General features: G+C 41.2%; 1 protein-coding gene across 1 annotated transcript in view; it reads left to right on the forward strand.

Annotated features, from left to right (window-relative positions):
* Positions 1–214: 214 nt before the first annotated feature.
* Positions 215–18,737, forward strand: part of PAH (phenylalanine hydroxylase) — a 34,587-nt gene continuing 16,064 nt past the window's right edge. The window contains exons 1-3 of the mRNA XM_072349232.1: positions 215–328; positions 3,333–3,440; positions 12,898–13,081. Of these exons, the coding sequence (XP_072205333.1) occupies positions 287–328; positions 3,333–3,440; positions 12,898–13,081 (334 nt within the window). The 5' untranslated portion in view covers positions 215–286. The remainder of the gene's footprint in view (positions 329–3,332; positions 3,441–12,897; positions 13,082–18,737) is intronic.

An 18,737-nucleotide genomic window follows, 5' to 3' on the forward strand; every position in this document is an offset into this window, starting at 1 on the left:
TCATCCCCTGTGGGCAAAGATAAAAACAATATGCTGGAGTGCTCTTATGGGGACCCAGATGGGTTAGCTAGTCCATATGCCAGGACAGGGTGGGTGGGTGGGTGGGTGGGGGTGTGGAGTGAGAACGCCCCTTTGGCACAGCATCCAGGGGAGGGAGCTGAAGAAAGAAATGGGTTTGCCTTGCTTGCTCCACTTTAAATACCTTTGCACAGAGCTCTGGCCACCGTGGTAAGATTGGAAGGCTTCACCTGCAGTCTTTCTGTGTGAGCATCATCTCCTCTTCACCATGGATGCACAACACTACAAGATGAATGGAGACTCCTTCCAGGTGAGCAGCAGGGCCTATCTCTAACCCTAATCCTAACTGTAATCTTAACCCTAACTGCAACCCTAACTGTAACCCTAAGCCCACATGCTTGCAGATCTCGTGCCCTGTTCTCCAAAATGCCCATGATAAGGTGCATATCTCATGCTTGGCAGTCCTTGCTTGCCACTGTTGTCCCTTTTGGAAGCCAGTGGTTTTGTGCTCTCAGACATGCAGTGGGGATGAAAATGAAAACATAACAAGAGGGGAAAGAAAGGAGAGATGTCAGAGAACACAAATCCTTGCATATAGGGCAAATAGAAGAAACAGCAGAAAAACCAGCAGCAAATTAGAGAGGTCTCTTAAACCCAAGTAATGAAAGCAAACTGTTAAAGTAATGCAGCTGAAGTTATGTGCTTCTGTGGCTGAGCTGTTTGTTAACTTTTTGCACTCTGAATACTATTTTTAATGCTTACTGACTTACTTTGAACCCTTTGTTTTGGAAAATTCAGGAAAATAGTGAAATCCACGTCTTTTGGTTACAGGCACTGTAGTTAGTACAGAAGTAAGTGATGTTAACTTGAGGACAGCGTAGTTAATTATTAGGACAATATTTTGTCCTGCACAGTGCCTCTGATGGCAGAGAAAAACTTCAACAGATATGCAAAAAGAGCTTCATATTCCAGAATTGTTCTTAAGGATATAGCAGCCAAGGAAGCTTGGTTTCCTACTGCTTTGTGTGCAGTGTGGTTGAATTTCCCCCCAGATTTGTTAGCGTTTCACCATGTTACTTCTCCAGGTTGTTTAATTGCTTGGCCACAGTGAGATCTATGGGAGCTGAACATCTAAATGTCATAAGAAAATGGACACTACGTGGCTTGAAAACTCGTTCCATTTTCAGAAGTAACTTAGGAATCTTATTTTCTTTAAAATATTGTTTTTTTCCATTTTTTTTTTCTTCTACTATTTATTACAACTACTAACTCTGGAACTTGAGACAGAGAGATGAAAGTTTACTCTCTCTGAAACTGCAGGAAACATTTTCTTTAGTTTCAGAAGTTGTGGAATTCACTCTGAAGGGCTTTACTTAACCATCTCAGAAATGGATTAGAAGGCTGGCAGGTCTGTGTTATTGTCCTCTAGTACAGCTGTGTGTACTAGAAAGGCAATGTCAATGCCTGTGTGAAGTAGTTAATGAAAAACTTAGATTTGTATTGCACTCAGGCAAACTTTCCTTGCATCTACACATCACTGATGTAAGAGATAGTACTAGGCCCAGAAACCGATGTATCTGTTTGTCAGCTTTTTCTTATTTTACTTCCTGGGAAAAAAGACTTAGAGCTGACTTTTTAGTTTTATTATTATATTTTTTTCCATGCAGTATTTATAGATAACATACGAATATCATACAGGCAGTATTTCAGTGACAATGAAATAATTTGTTCAACTCTCAATCATTGTTACAGAAGTGAAAGAGTAGAATTGACCCAAAACTGCAATTCATCTCTGTATGAGGATGAAAGACAAGAAATTAGAATGAGAAGTGAGAATGGATAAACTGTGATCAATAGTAAAAAAATATGCATATGCAGTACAAGATGTTCAACAATAGATTTGGGTTCCTGTATTTATGTTGATGTGTTTGCTCCAGTGTGTGCTGCCTGAACATATGTATATAGATAAAAACTGGTTAGTAGTTAGAAAATCAGTCATTTTAATCTTCCTTCATCTTGCACTGAAAATCTCTACCTCTGTGGACAGAATCAAACATGCACTAATTTTTGAACAAAGACCTCCCAGTGAACTACATTCAGATGCAGATGTGCAAGAAGTTAATAACTGTCATCACATTTGCAGAATTAGTGCCCAGTCCCTTCTGCAATGTGCCTTATTCTTAAGCACCAGCATTAACTAATTTACAAGAGTGGGAAAATGAGTGAAAATAGCCTGAAAGTGTCTATTCTCAGCAAATCCATGCTAGTCACCAATGAGAAAATATCTGCTTCGGAAAGAAGTCTTCCAAGGCATTGAGGGCAATCTTATGGTGTAAAGAAATCAATTAATATCTAAATTACCCTGGAAATGTAACCAGGTAGAAAAATCTGTTGTCGCTCTTTGGCAGTGAATACTTACATTAGCAGCAGCTCAAAAGACAGCCTGAAGAATCAGCAATTATGTGTTTTACAGAAGAAGGTAATTCATTACAATGCTGCCCCAGGACATGTAGTCCCACCAAGAGTTTTATAGCTTCCAAGCAGTTGGATTTAATTATTAATGTCGAATACAAATACTGCCTTTGCTATTTTTAAGGACAATATAGCAAACCGAAACCCTTTATACTCTGATTTATATGTTAAATTTAGCAATAGCTAAAATGAGGTCAGATTCTGACTAAAAATGTAGATCCTAATAGGGAAAAATTGGAAGGATAGATACATTGAGTTGGGTCTTGACCTAGGACTTGTTACATCAGCACCGCTAAGTGTTACAAATGTCTGATGTGATCTTTGAAATGCCATCCCGACGTCATGCATCCAAGGCCAACAGAAGTTAAAAAACACAAATAAGAATTCCAGAAGTTTGTGGTGGTTGTACTTCGAATTACACTGTTAGTAGAAATGGTAAGCAACTTGGTGTTGCTGTTTTGTACAGAGTATTAATGAAACAGAAGCTAGGAGGTGTTACACTGTAGTCAAAACCAAAGTAGAGTAATGGATCCAGTATTCCCTGAGCTTGATACACTTGAGAAGCAGAGCTGGGCAGAAATGGAGGGAGGCTGTTTTTATTTTTTACTACCTTCCTCACACATGGGACTTAATTTAAGAGAATATATTGTGTGTCTCTGCCATCATAAACAAGGGCAGCCCCAAAGTGGTTCTCTTTCCCCTGGAAGCAACAGTTGTTTAAATCCTGTTTAAAAGATCTTCATGTTCTCCTTACGTTGCTAATGCAGTGCAAAAGAGCAGTGGAGAAAAGCAAAACTGACTCCTGGGGTGAATATAATGATTTTCTTTCTCACTTCTTTCAGGAATCCGTGTACATTGAAGAGCCCTCAAACAAAAATGGTGTGATTTCTTTGATTTTCTCTTTGAAAGAAGAAGTCGGGGCTCTGGCTAAAGTTCTGCGCACATTTGAGGTAAATATTTTTCTTCATGAGACCCAACCATGCATTTATTTTTTCCCATTGCAGCAGCACTTGCTCTGCATGTTCTCAGTTCTATTTGACTGCCACCATGGCATTCTTTTTATTTATTTATTTATTTATTTATTTATTTATTATTTTCTGGAGTTGAAAGCACTTGAGGTCCTATACCAGGAGTTGCCATCTTAAGTTCAAACCTTGAGGTGTTGTCATTTAAAACCTCCACCTTTAACTGACATGAGAAAGTAAAAAATACGTATTTTTTTTCCCTGCATTTAAAGAAAGGAGTATTCCATTGTAGCAGCTAAAGTAAGAAGCAGAAGTGACCTGGGAGATAACCTGAGGCTGACATTTGTGTAGGCATATGTACAGCAAAGAAAGGCAAATATAACCTGATCATGAGCCATGTGGAATGAAGCATTTCTATGTGGAGGAATAACTGCCCTCTAAGCACCTGTGAAGCCCAGTAAATCTGACATAAATGAACCTACCATCTCCCCCTATTGGTAGTTCCACAGAGAGTAGGAGGGTACCTCCAAAGCAGTATGAGAAAGGCAGTGTTTTGCACTTTGTTCACTCCCAAGGAACATATTGGCTTAATTGGAAAGCTTTAGGGGAAAAAGGGAGCCATTTACATTCCAGGACATTGTATTCCTGTTTATTCTTAAAGAATTATTTCCCAGATGTCATGGATGCTGTTTAATAAGTATGAAATCCTTGCAGTTCAGAATGGTTGTGTTGCAACATGTTTAGGTATGTACTCTGTGCTCCCATGCAAATACTCTGTGCTCCCATGCAAATACGCTCTGTTATATTGATTTTGCAACTTAAAGAAAAACAAACAACACATTATCACATGTTTGTTGTGTCTGAAGGCAGTTCTTTCTGTGAAACTTTGTAAGTTGTGGCATGCATACTTTCCGTTCATAAACTGAATTGACAAAGAAATGAAATATTTGTGTTCTACAACTACAAATGAAAAATAATTATGAATTATAGGCCATATTTGACTCATTAAGATGAATTGGAATTCATACTAATAACAACAGACCTTGCCTAAATCTGTGAATTGACTACTGCAATTCAGTCTTGCAAAATGCCTGTACGTTGGCAGCATGTATGTCTTCTAATGAACTAAGGAGGTCTGATGATATTCTATTACTAAATGCATTACCATCTCCTAAGCAAATTATTATATTTTTTAAAGGAAAACTGCTATGGGAAGGAGATATGTAGCTGCCTAAAGGATATAACTTTTCTAGATCCAAAGCAGGTACCTAAATGAAGCCAGCTAAGTCATGGCTTTCAGTCATGGCAGCCTAAAAGACAGAAATTCAGGTAAAGATGCCAGCGCTTTTGAGTGGGTGGATTGAAGACTGGACTAAGTGATCCTAGTGATCTTTTCCAATTTTATTGATTGTGATTCTAGAATTCTTTTATTAGCATCCTAGTGAGGTCAATTCTTTTTCTGAAAATTTACAGCCTCCCCCAGCACCAAGATTTAGAAAAGACCTGCCATAGGTGTTCCTAGGCTAGCTTTACACTGTTGGCAAATCAGTAGAGAAATTGATGGATATCTCCTTGTGTAAGAGTGAAGAACCTTTATGCCTGTGGCAACTTCTTCTGTTCCATCCTTGCTTGATAAAAACAGCTGCTAAACTCAAGTAATTGGTAGAAGTAGGTCTAGAACCACTGTTGGTGGGCTCTTCTGTAGACCAAGACCCCCCACATTGTCCCAAGAGATGGTTGTGGCCTAAGGAAATGTGTCAAGTTGGTCTGAGAGGAGTGGTACAGAGAGGAGATGTGGGTGCGGCTCTTCTGTCTGTTACTGCCTTGTGTAGCCACATGAAGCGGTGAAAAAATACAAACCCCACAATATGCGATCAGCCTGTTCCCTAGAGCAGCAGCAGTGATGCAGCTTTCAGCCTTTGCTGTGGTTTCATCTGACAGGTAGCTAATCACCACACAGTCGTTTGCTCACTTCCCCCTGCTTCCCAGTGGGATGTGGGAGAGATTAGGGGGAAAAAAAACAAGCAGAACTTATGGGCTGAGGTAAAACTATTCACTAAGATAGAGAAAAGGAAAAGTATAATAGTTCTGACTGTATATATATCTATAAATATAGAAATGTATATAGCCAGTGATGCACAAGCAATTGCTCACCACTCACTGACTGATGTCTAGTTAGCTCCCCAGCGAGTGAAAGACTGCCAGATTAACTCCCATCCCCTTCAAAACTCATTCCACATGATGCCATATGGTATGGTTTATCCCTTTTGCCAGTTTCAGTCAGCTGTCCTAATTCTATTCCCTCCTAGCTTCTTGGGCTCTTCACTTTGAATGACCTTGGTTCTGTGCAACTATAAACATGAGTGTGTTATCAACATTGTTTTTCTCCTAGAACCAAAGCGTAGCATCATACCAGGCACTCTGAAGAAAACAATTCTGCTAGATAAAACTAAGACACCCCTACAGAGATATGAACCTCTGCAGCCACTTGCATTATGGTTGGCTGTGCATGGTGAATTCTGAACCTCCTGGTCCTTACCAAGGCTGTATCTGTGCAAGCTGTCAGGGCTTTTCTAGGAAATTGGGCATGGGAAAGCAGGTGGAGAACAGCACGCTGCGCTCTCCTCCTGCCAGCTGGCTCCTGGGAGTACAAAATAGGCCATGCCTCCATCTCCGGCTTTGAGGATTTTGCCTCTTCTCTAGCCAATCTATAAATCTACATTGAGCATGAAAGGGAGGCAGTGTTAAAAAAGCTGTAAATTTGAGAGTATTGAAAAGAAATCTTCTCTCAAGAGAGGGAGGCTCAGAAGCAAGGTTCAGATTGAGAAATGAAGGCATGAGAAGATACTTAAAGAAATAAGAGACCTAGCAGAGCCAACAGCAGCTGAGTTGCTTTTCTGTGAAATAGACCTCCATGTGGACAAGGGGAAGTTCTTTCTCCTCATTTTAAGAGCTGGAGCAAAAATTTCTATTATGTTGCAAGGACTGTTACATCATTCTTGCATCTCTGCTTAGGATGCAGGAGTATCTGCTCACATCCAAGTTCACATCCTGCATATGCTCCACTTTCTTGCTCGGCTGACACTTGACCAGGTATTAACTTCTATTGCAAGCTGGCCTTCAATGCAGCAGGAGCCTGAGGGGAGATGCTCTGTTCTCAGCCTTCTGAGAAATAAGGGCACATAAAGCACTGTGGTTGCTCCCTAGTCTCTAGGTTGGGAGCAAAACTCCTAAAGAAGTGCCCAGTGAAAAGCTCCCAGATCCAAACACAGTCCAGATGAACTAGGTAAGCATTTGCTGTGGGCCAGGGTGGACTGAAGGTAGGGATACCTCCTATTCAGGCAAGTGAAGGCATAAAGCCAGTCGCTGCAGAATGCTCGTGTCTCAGAATTACATCCTGTAACTGTGACACCAAATCTAAGGGAATTTTAGTGTGTCTTGCAAAATAGTCTGTTAGTGTTCATCCTACTCAAACATCCTTTAAAATCGCTCGTGCAGCTGACAGAATGCCACTTGCTCCCACATCTACTTTTTGCTAAGAGACCCAAGCTCTTTTTTTCTGTTGAGGTCTTAGTTGCACACAAGGTGGTGGCTGCAGTAACAATTGTTGCTTTACATGTGTAGCTTGATTTTTTTCTAAAGAATCTCCTCTGTGTGCTCAGCTCCTTATGTCTACTGACTTTATGTTCAAAACCTTCTTTATTCTATCCACTTTTCTTGACATCTGTTTATTTCACATTCTCTCAGTGTATTGCAGTGCTAGGTCAATGCACAACCTTCAAAAAGAATAAGTAGATGCAATAGCTCCTCAATCATGTCCAACAATAAGCAAATCATTAATCCACTTTTTTTCCATGCTAGCTGATCTGTGTGTATATTTGCATGTGGCAAACATTTGCTTTTTGGTTAAATAATCAAACTCAATTATTTTTACTTGAAAAGCCTTTTTATACCTAGTTTTTATACATCCCACTGTGGATGCAGCTTGTCCATGGGTTCTGCTTGGAAAATCTTCTGTCTTCATTGTAAGCTTGAGGGTAGTGTACAGACAGCATAAACCCATCATCAGAATTGCTACACACAATTTGAATAGGACCTTCATTATACTATGGCACTACTTTGCTCAGCCATACACTGATTGCTTGGCTTATGGTATTAGAAAAGGCAACAACTACAAAGCCAAAACTGGTATAAACATCTCAGTCTAAAACAGAACCTCCCAAATACACAAAATATCATGCTTAAAATTAGGAAGACAGAGTAGTCATTCTGTTTCTTCTTTTATTCACTGAACAAGTTAAAAACAAACAAACAAACAACAAACGAATGTAAATTCAGGTCAGAAAAAAGCAAAAATCTTCCAGATTTCTTATCAAGGTTGAAAAAGCAAAGCAGAGAACATGGAGTTCAATGCAATGTTACACATGATGGGAATGTTTATCTTCTCTGTGTTGATACACATCTATTGAAATTGAGATCACTTTTTAAAACAGCAGCAAGGTGCATTTTGAAATAAAAAAAGAAAAAGAAAAGAAAAAAAGAAAACAACCTGTCTTTACCAGACTTGAATATATTGGTAAAAAATATCAGAACTAAACTTTTCATTATATAAATAAAGGAATTTATATGAATTTAGAAATACGTTTATTCCTCTGAGGTTCTTTCTCTGATAGAACTGCAAGTCACAGTAAACATTTCATCAGTAAAATGTGTCAGACACCATGTTGTAAAATATTACAGATTTTCTCAACCCACCCTTAGGTGGAAGCCTCTCCTCTTCACTGACATGACTATCATCAAAACCAGAGCAGGAGTTCAGTACAGGGTTTGGCTTTCAGCTGTGTTACTTCCAGTGAGTAGGGCTCTAGCTCACAACCACACTGATTTGCACCAGTAGAACTCCTGCTCTCAGGGTAAATCACTACTCATTGGGGAATGGCTGGGAGTGACAGGCTGCACTAAACAAGACCCTGAGCTTTCAGAGCCAGCAAAGATGACAGTGCATTTTTTCTTTTTTTTTTTTTTTTTTTTTTTCTTTTTCTTTTTTTAGCTTACTTTATTCATCAGAAAGTCCAAAGTGACTTTCATCTCTTTATCCCTTGGGTAGGCATTGGCTCCATGGTATTGTTTCTAAACCAGAAGAGGCAGGCAGTCACTTTGGCCAGGATGTGTATCGGAGATACCTGCACTGATTGGTGAACACACAGGCCTGCCTCTCCGCTGCAGTACGTATCTGGATATCTACAACATCTTTTCCATATGTGAATTCAGTGTCCTTGTTCCGTATTCTCAGGATGGTTCTACCTCTTTCTAGGGCCAGTGGAGCAGGGCTTCTTGATCAAGTGAAACAAGACATTTTATACAGGGGAATGCTCTTCTTCTAATTTTTTTTATTTATTTTTTTTTATTATTATTTTTTTTCTGGTTATATTACATCAAACACTTCATGCTAAGCTTCCATGAGGGAGAAGTGCTGAGTGATGTAAATGAAGGGACAGGTGCTGATGTGGTCCTCTCTGGATCCCTTGGTATCTGTAAGCCTGTTCATGTAGTGAAGACGATAGCAGATGTGAGGGTGAAAATGCGGAAGATCTGTCTTTAGCTGAGAATCTAACACTTGGACTGTAAAGCTGAACACAGGTTCCTTAGTCTTCACTTTAGGAAGCTGTGGCTGAAAGCATCTTTGCAACTTCCTAACTTCCCTGATCAATGAAAATTAGGCAGTGAATTTCTACTAGTTCTACTAGTGAGCACCCTGGTCTAGCTGTCCTTCTCTGATGAGGAGTTGGACTAGCTGACCTTTAAATGTTCCTTCCAACTCAAACAATTCTATGATTCTACGATTCTTCTGAAAGACTTTTCCTTCAGGAAACCCTGAACTAACTTGTGGTAAGGGCTAAAAGAACTCAAGAACTGCAAGTTCTTCACAAGTGTAGTGACCATAATGGGTCAAATTAAGCAGAGTAATGCCAAATCTCGAGCTTTGTGCTCAAGTGATTTCTACCAGCTCTAAAACAGTAAGGGCAGGAGAGACAAGTATTAACAGTTTGGGTGTAAATCCAACATCAAACTCATGACAGACTAGATCTTCTGAAACTCAGAGTTGGTATCCAACAACGAACATTAACTCAGAAATCTTGAAACTTCATCAGATAAATAGGTGATTTGCCCTATCCTTGGGGGTACTAAAGCCAGGTTGGATGGAGCCCTGGGTTGCCTAATTTGGTAGGTGGCAGCCTCGCCCATGGCATGAGTTTGGAACTATGTGGGCTTTGTGGTTGGGCTTTGGGGTCTCTTCCAATCTTAGCCATTCTCTGATTCTATGATCTAGAATTTGTATTGGTTGTCACTTCAGAACATATATTGTAAAGATTTCAAGCTCTACTAATTACACAGAGATTGAAAATTGCTTAAAATAAAACAATAATCCCCCATCAACGTTTTCCATGTAGCCATTTGGCTTCAGATGTTAGAGGTTTAAACTAGTGAGAAACTTGATGCCATTGCAAGATTCAACAATACCAAGTATACAGTTTAGAATGATGTGAAACTATGAACAATAAACACTAGATGGAGTTCTTGGACTAGAATGAAACTGAGTTTTTTAAACAACACTTGTGATGGAACCACTGTAAGTATTTTGAAATTGGGAGTTTGTTATAAATGCACTGTACATGACAGCATATTTCTATGAGAGAGATAGTTCAGGGATGTATGCTGCTGAATTCCTCCTTTGAAAACAGTTACCAGAAGGGTTCTCCCTTCAACCGCTCTGCTGCTGTGCCCTGAAGCCCTTGCACAAGGAATCAGTGGATTGGTTTTGCATGTCACCGAGCTGCACATGCCTCTTGAATAACAGCCAAAATGGCTTCAGATCCTGCAGGAAGGCAGCTGTGCTAGTCCTAGGTGTAAGGAAAGAGGTGACTCTTTCTATGTAATCCTTCTGTCCCTTAGGTTTTTTGGTTTTTTTTTTGTTTTTTTTTTTTTTTTTTTTTTTTTTTTTTTTTGTTTTGTTTTGTTTTTGTTTTGTTTTGTTTTGTTAGTTTGTTTTTCCCAATCTCCTCTTTTTTCCATGGTACTTTGGGAGTCACTGATACTTCTACTGCCTTATGTCCACCCCATGACTTATCTCTTCCTTCTCAAACCCAGCAGGTTCCCTCCATTTTGCAGGCACTACTGGTTGCTCAGCTGGTTACTGAGCCCAGTTGGAGAATCAGTACAGCTGACAAATCACCTGGCCAAAAATAAAATATACAGTTTGAGGTAACCTGTGGGATGTCTCACACGCTACCCCTGAGAGAAGGATGCTGAGTGGGAAAGAGAAGTAGGTGGTAACAGCTGCTGAAGAGAGATGTTATCACAACCTCTGCAACAAACTGGACCCAGTTCTCTTGTGATACTATGCAGATACAGGGTATAATGCCCTGATGCACCAGTGGAAAGTGAATGTAAAGCAGCACTTCGGTGTGTCTGTCTCACCCTTTGCATAGAGATGTGTTTTACACTCGCTCTCTACCTCTGTGAGTAGCTATGCAGGGGGGTGCCAGCCCTGTGCTACTGCACTGATCTTCATGGTGTGGTCGTGGTGAAAGGGCCCTGTGCCTGCTCTCTGTCAAAAGCTTCCCAGCTTGGAGTTATTTGAATTTCTATCTCCTGGCCAATCTGCCGCCCAGTGCCTCACTGCACAGAGGGGACAATGTGCAGTCTGTTTGTGAAATGGGGCTTTGGAGGCCTAAAACAAATTGTCCTCAGGGCCCAGCACAGTGACAGCCATTCTCTGCCCGCAGACAGCCCCATGAGGACAGTATCTCTCCAGAGCAGCAGTTGGTGGTGAATGAGCTTTTGACCTTTTCAACTTATTGTATTGGTATCTAGCCAAACAATTTAAGTTCATCTGTAGCGTGTGACACTCAGAAAACAGAGGAATGACATGCATGCTGTTTCCTACAAAGTAATAAACTGCCTTTTGTGGTGGAGTGAATGAGACCTTTGCTGCTGATGGCCAGATGCCCCCCTGCGCTATGCAAGCACTGAGAGCAGCAAAGAAAACCTTAAAGTGCTTGAGAAGCTCAAGCTAGAGGGAGGTAGAGAAAAAAAGTCTTCCCTCTTTCTTCCCTGTAGGTCACAAATAGATCCTTGCAGCATTTCTTCATGGATGAAATCCTGACCCCATTGCAGGGGGTTTATACTGACACTAGTGGGGCCATCATTTCACCCCATGCAGTCTGGGATCTACTTGAGCCTGAAAGCAGAACAGCAGTGTCAGTTTGACTGCTGAAAACCATGCATAAGCTCCTCTAACTCCTCTGTGTTTACTCTTTAGGCCAAGATTTTCTCAAAGGGTTAACTCTTTTCCCTGTAAGAGAGAAACTGTGACCCAGACATGGTTGTGGCTGTTGTGGGAGCATGAAGGAAGGTCAACATTGACTAAAATCTGTTAAAAAAAGGTTTTTTAAAAGATTTTTCTAAAAAATATGGTATTAGCTACTGATTGCTTTACTTTTATCATACTTTACTTGTCATGGTGACAGCTGAAGTCAGATGCCAACTAGTCATAGTAGTTACAACTATGGTTGCAAATAGTCCCTTTCTTGATAGCTAGGAGGTGCTGCTGTTTGAAAGTGGAGGTCCTTGTTGAGACTTTGTTTTTGTTGAGAAAGTGATCAGATTCTGGAGCAGCTTGCTCAGAGAGGCTGCAAAGTTTCTATCGTCTGCAGAGATACTCAAAATCTAACTGAACGCAGTCCTGAACAATTAGCTTTTGTGAAGTCTACTTGAGCAAGTGCTCAGACTGGGTGATTTCTGTAGGTCCCATGCACCCTCATTGACTGCAATTCTTTGTTTGTTGTTATTCTATTATCTTACAAAACCCACATTTTTATTTACACAACCCTGGGCTACCTTTCTGGTGCGGATCCATGTTTCCTATTGGTTCTCTGCCCAAAACCTGCTCACAGACCTGGAAGCTGTGGAGGTGGCTTTGCAGATGACTCTGTTGGCTGGGCAGAAGCTTAGATCACAGGACAACTCAATCCTTGCTTTTATGACCTCCTTTAGAAATGTTCATAAACAAAGCAATCACTTTCTGTTAAGAGGGAGAAACTCTTTTTTTCCCATATTGATCCTGGGAAAAAGTTCTTATCCACACAGATGAGATTCCAGTAAGTGTTTACACTACTGGAATTGTCATTTACAATATAAATCCTATTTGCAACTTGTATCACTGTTTTTTGAAGGTTTATGTGGTAATGGTTTTTATACTGCTACTTCTCAGTTTCCTTTTGCATCCCCTCCATTTTTAAAGCCTTCAGTCCAATGGCCATCAGAGTCAAGTCTCTGATTTTGAATTGCTATTACTATATGGTATAGGTAGTTGACTGGCGCCTAGTCTTTATGTTGTGTTCCTTCCCTGGTGTGTGACCAAAATCTTTCTTTCACACAGGAAAAAGGCATAAATCTGACTCACATTGAATCTCGACCTTCTCGTCTCAATAAAGATGAGTATGAGTTCTTCATTAACTTGGAAGGCAAGAATGTCCCAGCACTGGATAAGATCATCAAGTCCTTAAGAAATGATATTGGAGTAACAGTGCACGAGCTTTCACGAACAAAAAGGAAGGACACTGGTAAGGATACACTGGCAAAGATAATATTGACAAGGAATATTCATGTCGCACACTTAAATTATTTCTTTTTCCTCCAACAGAAGTGTTAACCTTGTACCTGCATGATTGTGTCCCCTTCCTTCTGTCTACTTTGTGTGTATTGTAAGCTTTTTCATACAGATTTTTTCAATATAGATTGCCACGCTCCATTTTTGGCCAAGTTTTTGACGAGGTCTCATAGGAACTGGTGTTACAGTATTTTGCCTTTAATGGTTTGGTTGATGCCACATGCAGTCTCTTAAAGACAGCCTTATTGCAGCATGTTGACTCATCAGTTTTTGCTCATTTGCTGACTTCTTACAAACTCTTTATTTAATAGATGCTTCCTACAAAGTCCAGCAGACTTTCAGATTATCCTCATTCAGAAAACATCAGATGGCAAATGGAAGAATAACAAAACTAGAAGTGACCACAAAGCACAGACTTCCACCTTGCTTTCCCCCTTCTTGAATGTCTTTGGGACCTCATGAATCACCCTGGTAAAACCTTGTGGTGTTGTGGAGGTGATAAGAGCCCAGTTACATGCAAAGCCTGGCATGAAATGGTAGCATACTCAGGGGGCTAGTGCACTCCTTTAAACACCAGGATTTACTTTCCAACATCAGTCTCACGAGCTCTGTCCACTGGCCTCTGAAGCCCCTTCCCATGTGTGGCACTTGCACCTCTGGGCTGACATGAAACGAGGGGAGGAAAAGTTCCCCAAAGTGTCTGTTCCTCTTTCCCCTATTCTCTTTCATCCAGGTACATGCATATCAATCACTGTTTGCCTCTCAATTATTTGTGCCTGGGGACTCCCCTAACTTCTGCTATTGAAATTAGTGAAACTGTGCCACCCACTTCAGTGGGATCAGGAATAACTCTTCACTACTGGAAGAAGTTCTGGGAATATCAGAAGTACTTCTGTGTTTGGAGGAAATAAGGAAAGATTTTCTGAGCTGTCACACCCCTAATTTCTGCTGGAGTTGAGACTGCCTTCTACAGCAATGGCTGCCCAATGTTCACTCTGAGACATACATAAATGCCTCTTCAGATAACAGATGTGATTTTAATAGGATTTCAGACTTTAAATACTTTAGGTCTGGATTGTCCTCTTCCTTTCTAGGAACAACATGAAAGGACATTAATACCTTCATGAGATCAGTCCTGGTAATCCCTTTACCATCTCCTTTGTGTTCTCCCCATGACATTACATTTGAAGATGAAAACAAAGTTGGCAAATATTCTTTGGAGTCAGTTCTCTCCATTCATGAGATGGAGGGACAAAGGGTTGATTAGGTGATTTATGGTCATGTCAAATAAAAGATTTTCTCTCTTTAGGACTTTTATTTTATTTTATTTTATTTCCAGGAGAAAGGTGAAGGACCCAGCAGGTTTACCATTGCTTTTGTTTTTCTAATTGTTATTATGAAGGTGTTAAAATTATACGTAAACCTAGGCCAGAGACAGATAGAGATACAGCTCTAAATGCCATCCAGGGAGTTTTTGTGACTAAAATTCTGACCTCAGAGAAGTCAAAACACCCATGGTCTGCTGGTCTGCTGTGGGATTAGATTTCTCTGCATGTTAATGTGTTGATCAAAGCATTTTTTTGAGCTAGATTATCCTAGTGTGTGAGTTCTGCAGAAAGGAAGTTGATCCTCTTCCTTATGAGAGGATAACTTGTGTTTGTTTCTTAGTTTTAATAACTGAGAAACAGTATAAATCAGGAGCAACTCATTGCCAGTGGAGAAGAGGAAGACTGATATTTCTTCTTGCTTTTCCCCTTTTTCTTTTCTTCTTCATATTTCAACTTCTCTCGTGAGTAGTAAGGATCCAGTCAAACTGAAATCCCCAAAGAACCGCATCTGAAAAGTCAAAGAAGCACTGCTTAGGGATTGAGCTGTGGGTGGCAAATTCTCTGCTGAGGCAGATACGAGGGCAGACTGAAATGGAGCATATTGAGCTGTAGGAAGAGTGGTAAAATGTAGCCCTTTATTTCCAATGGCATTAACAATTAATAGGCCTTGTGGTGCCTTTTAGGTCAGACTGCCTTTCAAAAGTATGCATCCTCTTGGCAAATCTGGTCAACCTACAGATGTGCTTTTGTGAAATTTTATTCCCAGAGCACAGAATGAAAGTGATGCAACTCCAGGGAGCAAAATCACAAGCATATGGCTCATGGGGATATTGTTGCACTTTTCTCAGTTGACAGGTAAAGCTGGGAATGTTTTCTCCCAGAGCCAATCTACAGTCCCATGAGATTGATTCTTTCACCATTGCCTACATTTGCTCTCAGCCCTTCCTTTGTAAGGATTCACATTGCTCATGCTCATGATTTGAGCAGCAAACCCCTCTTTCATCCAGTTTCCCATAGGAAGCACATAGTGCTACTCTTAGGGCAGTGCTTTGTGGAGAGTTAGAAAAAAAATACTGTCCTCTCTTAATAGCTGACCATTAAACACATGCATGTGCTATAATGGACAAAGTGTAAATGAAAGATTCAATGTTTTTATTTTGTTCTGTGATTATTATTATTATTATTATTAATAATCTGGACACTCTAATTGTTTTTAGGATCTTCACTCTCATAAAGGCAAAAGGCAGTTTTGGTTTTCCTTTCACACACCAAAAAGTTACAAACAGTGGATTTGGATCAACAGTGTAATGTCATCTGAGAGCAGACCAGCAAAATGCCATGAATGCAACAGTAGTTTTAAAGCTTCAGATGAGATGGGAGTGCGGTCACTGGGCCAAATGGCCTTTGTAGAGATGGGAAGATTCGTTGTGAAAACAGTGTTTCTCTTAATGGCTCTTTTTGGAAACAAGATGGGTATCCGCAGACCTCTTAGACCCCATGGATAAAAAGAATTAAATATTATTCTGTTGCTGCATTAGGGAAATGCAGACAATTTATTGCATTTCTGAGACAGTCTGGAGGCTGATTTTCTGTAGGGGCCTTGTTTGCTAAACCCTGAGGCTGGCCAAAGCATTTGGGGCTGTTTAAAAAAGGGCTAAACCTGGGCCTCGAACTGCTATAAATTGCATAGACCTGTCTTTGACCCTCTTCACAATGATCCAAATGGAAGAGTTCTGCAGAAGTCCTTGCTGTCCTGCTTTGCTGCCCCTCATATAAATGGCTTATTAGCATTCTGCTAAGCATTTGACCCCATGGTAATTTGGTCACCACTTGGGTGTCCAGCACAATCCCATAAATGCCGCTGTTTCACTTACAGACAAATCAATATTTATTACTGTTCAGCCCACGTTTGCTCCTCAGACCTTCACAGAGGCCCAGTGTTGCAACAGCTTGCTCTGGCTATTTGTTAATGGCCGTGCAGACAGACAGTGAGTCTGGCAACGGAGCTGGAGGAGGCTGTAGCAAACAAAATATGGAACAGATTAATCAGGGGATAATTTGATTTGATAGTTGCTGGGGGGAGTGGGGGGTGGGTTGGGGACAGCATCCAAGCACATCACAGCCACAGAGATGCCCTTCTGCACCCTGATGCCTGTTGTTGGGACTGTATGGATTAGGTGCTGTGGCTGCACTGTGGTTGTGCTCAGCACCTGTGATTATTGTTGCCACAAGTGCTTGAAAAGGTTCAGAATGTAACATTAGTTTACACTGGTGCAAATAACCCAGAGCATCAATAGGATTCCTCTTCTAGACCCTACTGCTTTCAACCACAGCAGCTCTCCTTGGGCTACTTTCATTGCATGGAGGGTGTGAGGGGGGAACAGGGAATAGGTCTGGTACCTACAGTGGCTGTGCACCTAAAAGATAAGATGCTGTGCCTGTGTTGGGGAAAAGTAAGCTACCTATCTACAGACAGTAGAGTCAGAGTCTGTCACTGCATCAGCCTTGGGCATTGGTCTGTCTTACAATTTATCACAATCTCTGCACCATGTACTCAGGGAAAGCTGTGAATAAAATGGGTTTAATGAATGCAAATCATTATTATACACACTTTATCATTTCTTGAAATTGGAATGATTCAAACCATGCCCACCTTAAGCTTTCTAAATCAAAGCAGCAAAACCCTACAGATTTCCACTATAGACCTCAGCCCCATTGGTCTTTCCGCACAATCTGGACCTTTCTGTTCATGGTGTGTCCCTGACAGAGGTGATTCCTTATTCAAACACTGACAAATCCTTTCCTATATGGCCACCAGGCAGCCTTTGTCGGGATTATGATAGCAGGTTATCAGCTCCCCGAACAGTAGTGGGGAGTCTGAAGCACAAAACAGTGTGGCAATCCCCCACCCACACCATGCAAAAGTCAGTGGCAGAGCTGGGAGATAAATGCCACCATGCCCTGCTGCCTGTATAAAAAATAGAGGCTGGGTGGCTCACCCCTAATATGGTAAAAGACAGTACTGACTCCTTTCTAGGAGTCAGTATAACTCTATAACTCCTTCTAGTCACCTTCCCCAGCTGGTTTAACTTAGGAGGCATCAAACAAAAAGATCAGAGCCTTTCTGGGGAGACAAACCAGCTAGTGGTAAACCCATCAGCCACTTATATCAGATCTTCTGGGACTGCTGCTGCCATCTAGTGACTTTTTGAGGCCTATTAGGGCAAAGCAGAATGGTGTGCAGCTCAAAATGGGGGACCAAGTCTTATGGGTCTCAGCAGAAATGCTGGTTGGAGCCAGGCTGAATGGAGACAGGAGCTTCATGGACAGAGTCAATATGGTTGTGGGACCCCAGGTTAGAGGGTGCAAGTGATCTGCATGCAACCAAACCATGGCCACCTAAAAAATGACTCATGTTTCTCTGGCCACTCTGCGCAGGTGCCACGCAGAAACCCAGCACCACAAAAGCAAGGCTAAATAGTCCTGGAGGCAGCATGATCCTCTTATCCCTTCGGTGGTCTATCAGGAGCCAGGATGATCCCTGTCAGCAAGGCACTGCTGGAGCTCACATTGCAGCTGCCAACAGAATCCTCAGAGGCTCTGTCCTTAGAGGGGGGCTTTTCCTGTGATTAGGTTGATTTGGCACAAAACCCAAAATCAAATGGGGAGGTGTGGCTGAGTGACAGTGCTCCCAGCTTAGTGAAGCCACACAGAGCGATGTTCTCCAGGCTGTCTGAACAGGTGACCCTGTTTATTGAGAAGGTCACAAAATGAATTGCCAATATTTTACTGACAGAGAAATGGCTGAGAGATCTCGAGCCTGGAGCAGTAGACTTTGGAGTTATACTATCCTACTGAAGATAAATCTGTCAATCTGACTTGTATGTGGAGTGGAGAGCATATGGGATCTGAGTACAGAGCCTGAGAATGGGGTGCATCATTACATGGAACTGTTGTCCCCAACCCTCAGTAAAAGCAGAGCAGAACTGGAAGCAGTGCCCAGAAAAATGGTGAGAAGGAGCAGGGATAGGCTACAGTTTCTGTGCTGGAAATACAATGGCAAAGTGAGGCAGGATGAGGGATGGTAGATGGAGAATCTGACAGGGAACTTTAAAATCCTGGGTGGCTTGGAGAAGGTGAATAAGGACAAATGATGTTTATATGCAGGAATTATTTAATAACAAAAGAAATAAGTTTAAAGCTGAAGGGAGTGATCCTTCATATCACATGTAATGAAATGACAGAGCTGAATGCATCATAGTGTCTTGGCAACAAATTCGT

The sequence above is a fragment of the Excalfactoria chinensis genome, chromosome 1 (assembly GCF_039878825.1).
Source record: "Excalfactoria chinensis isolate bCotChi1 chromosome 1, bCotChi1.hap2, whole genome shotgun sequence".
Lineage (NCBI taxonomy): Eukaryota > Metazoa > Chordata > Aves > Galliformes > Phasianidae > Excalfactoria > Excalfactoria chinensis.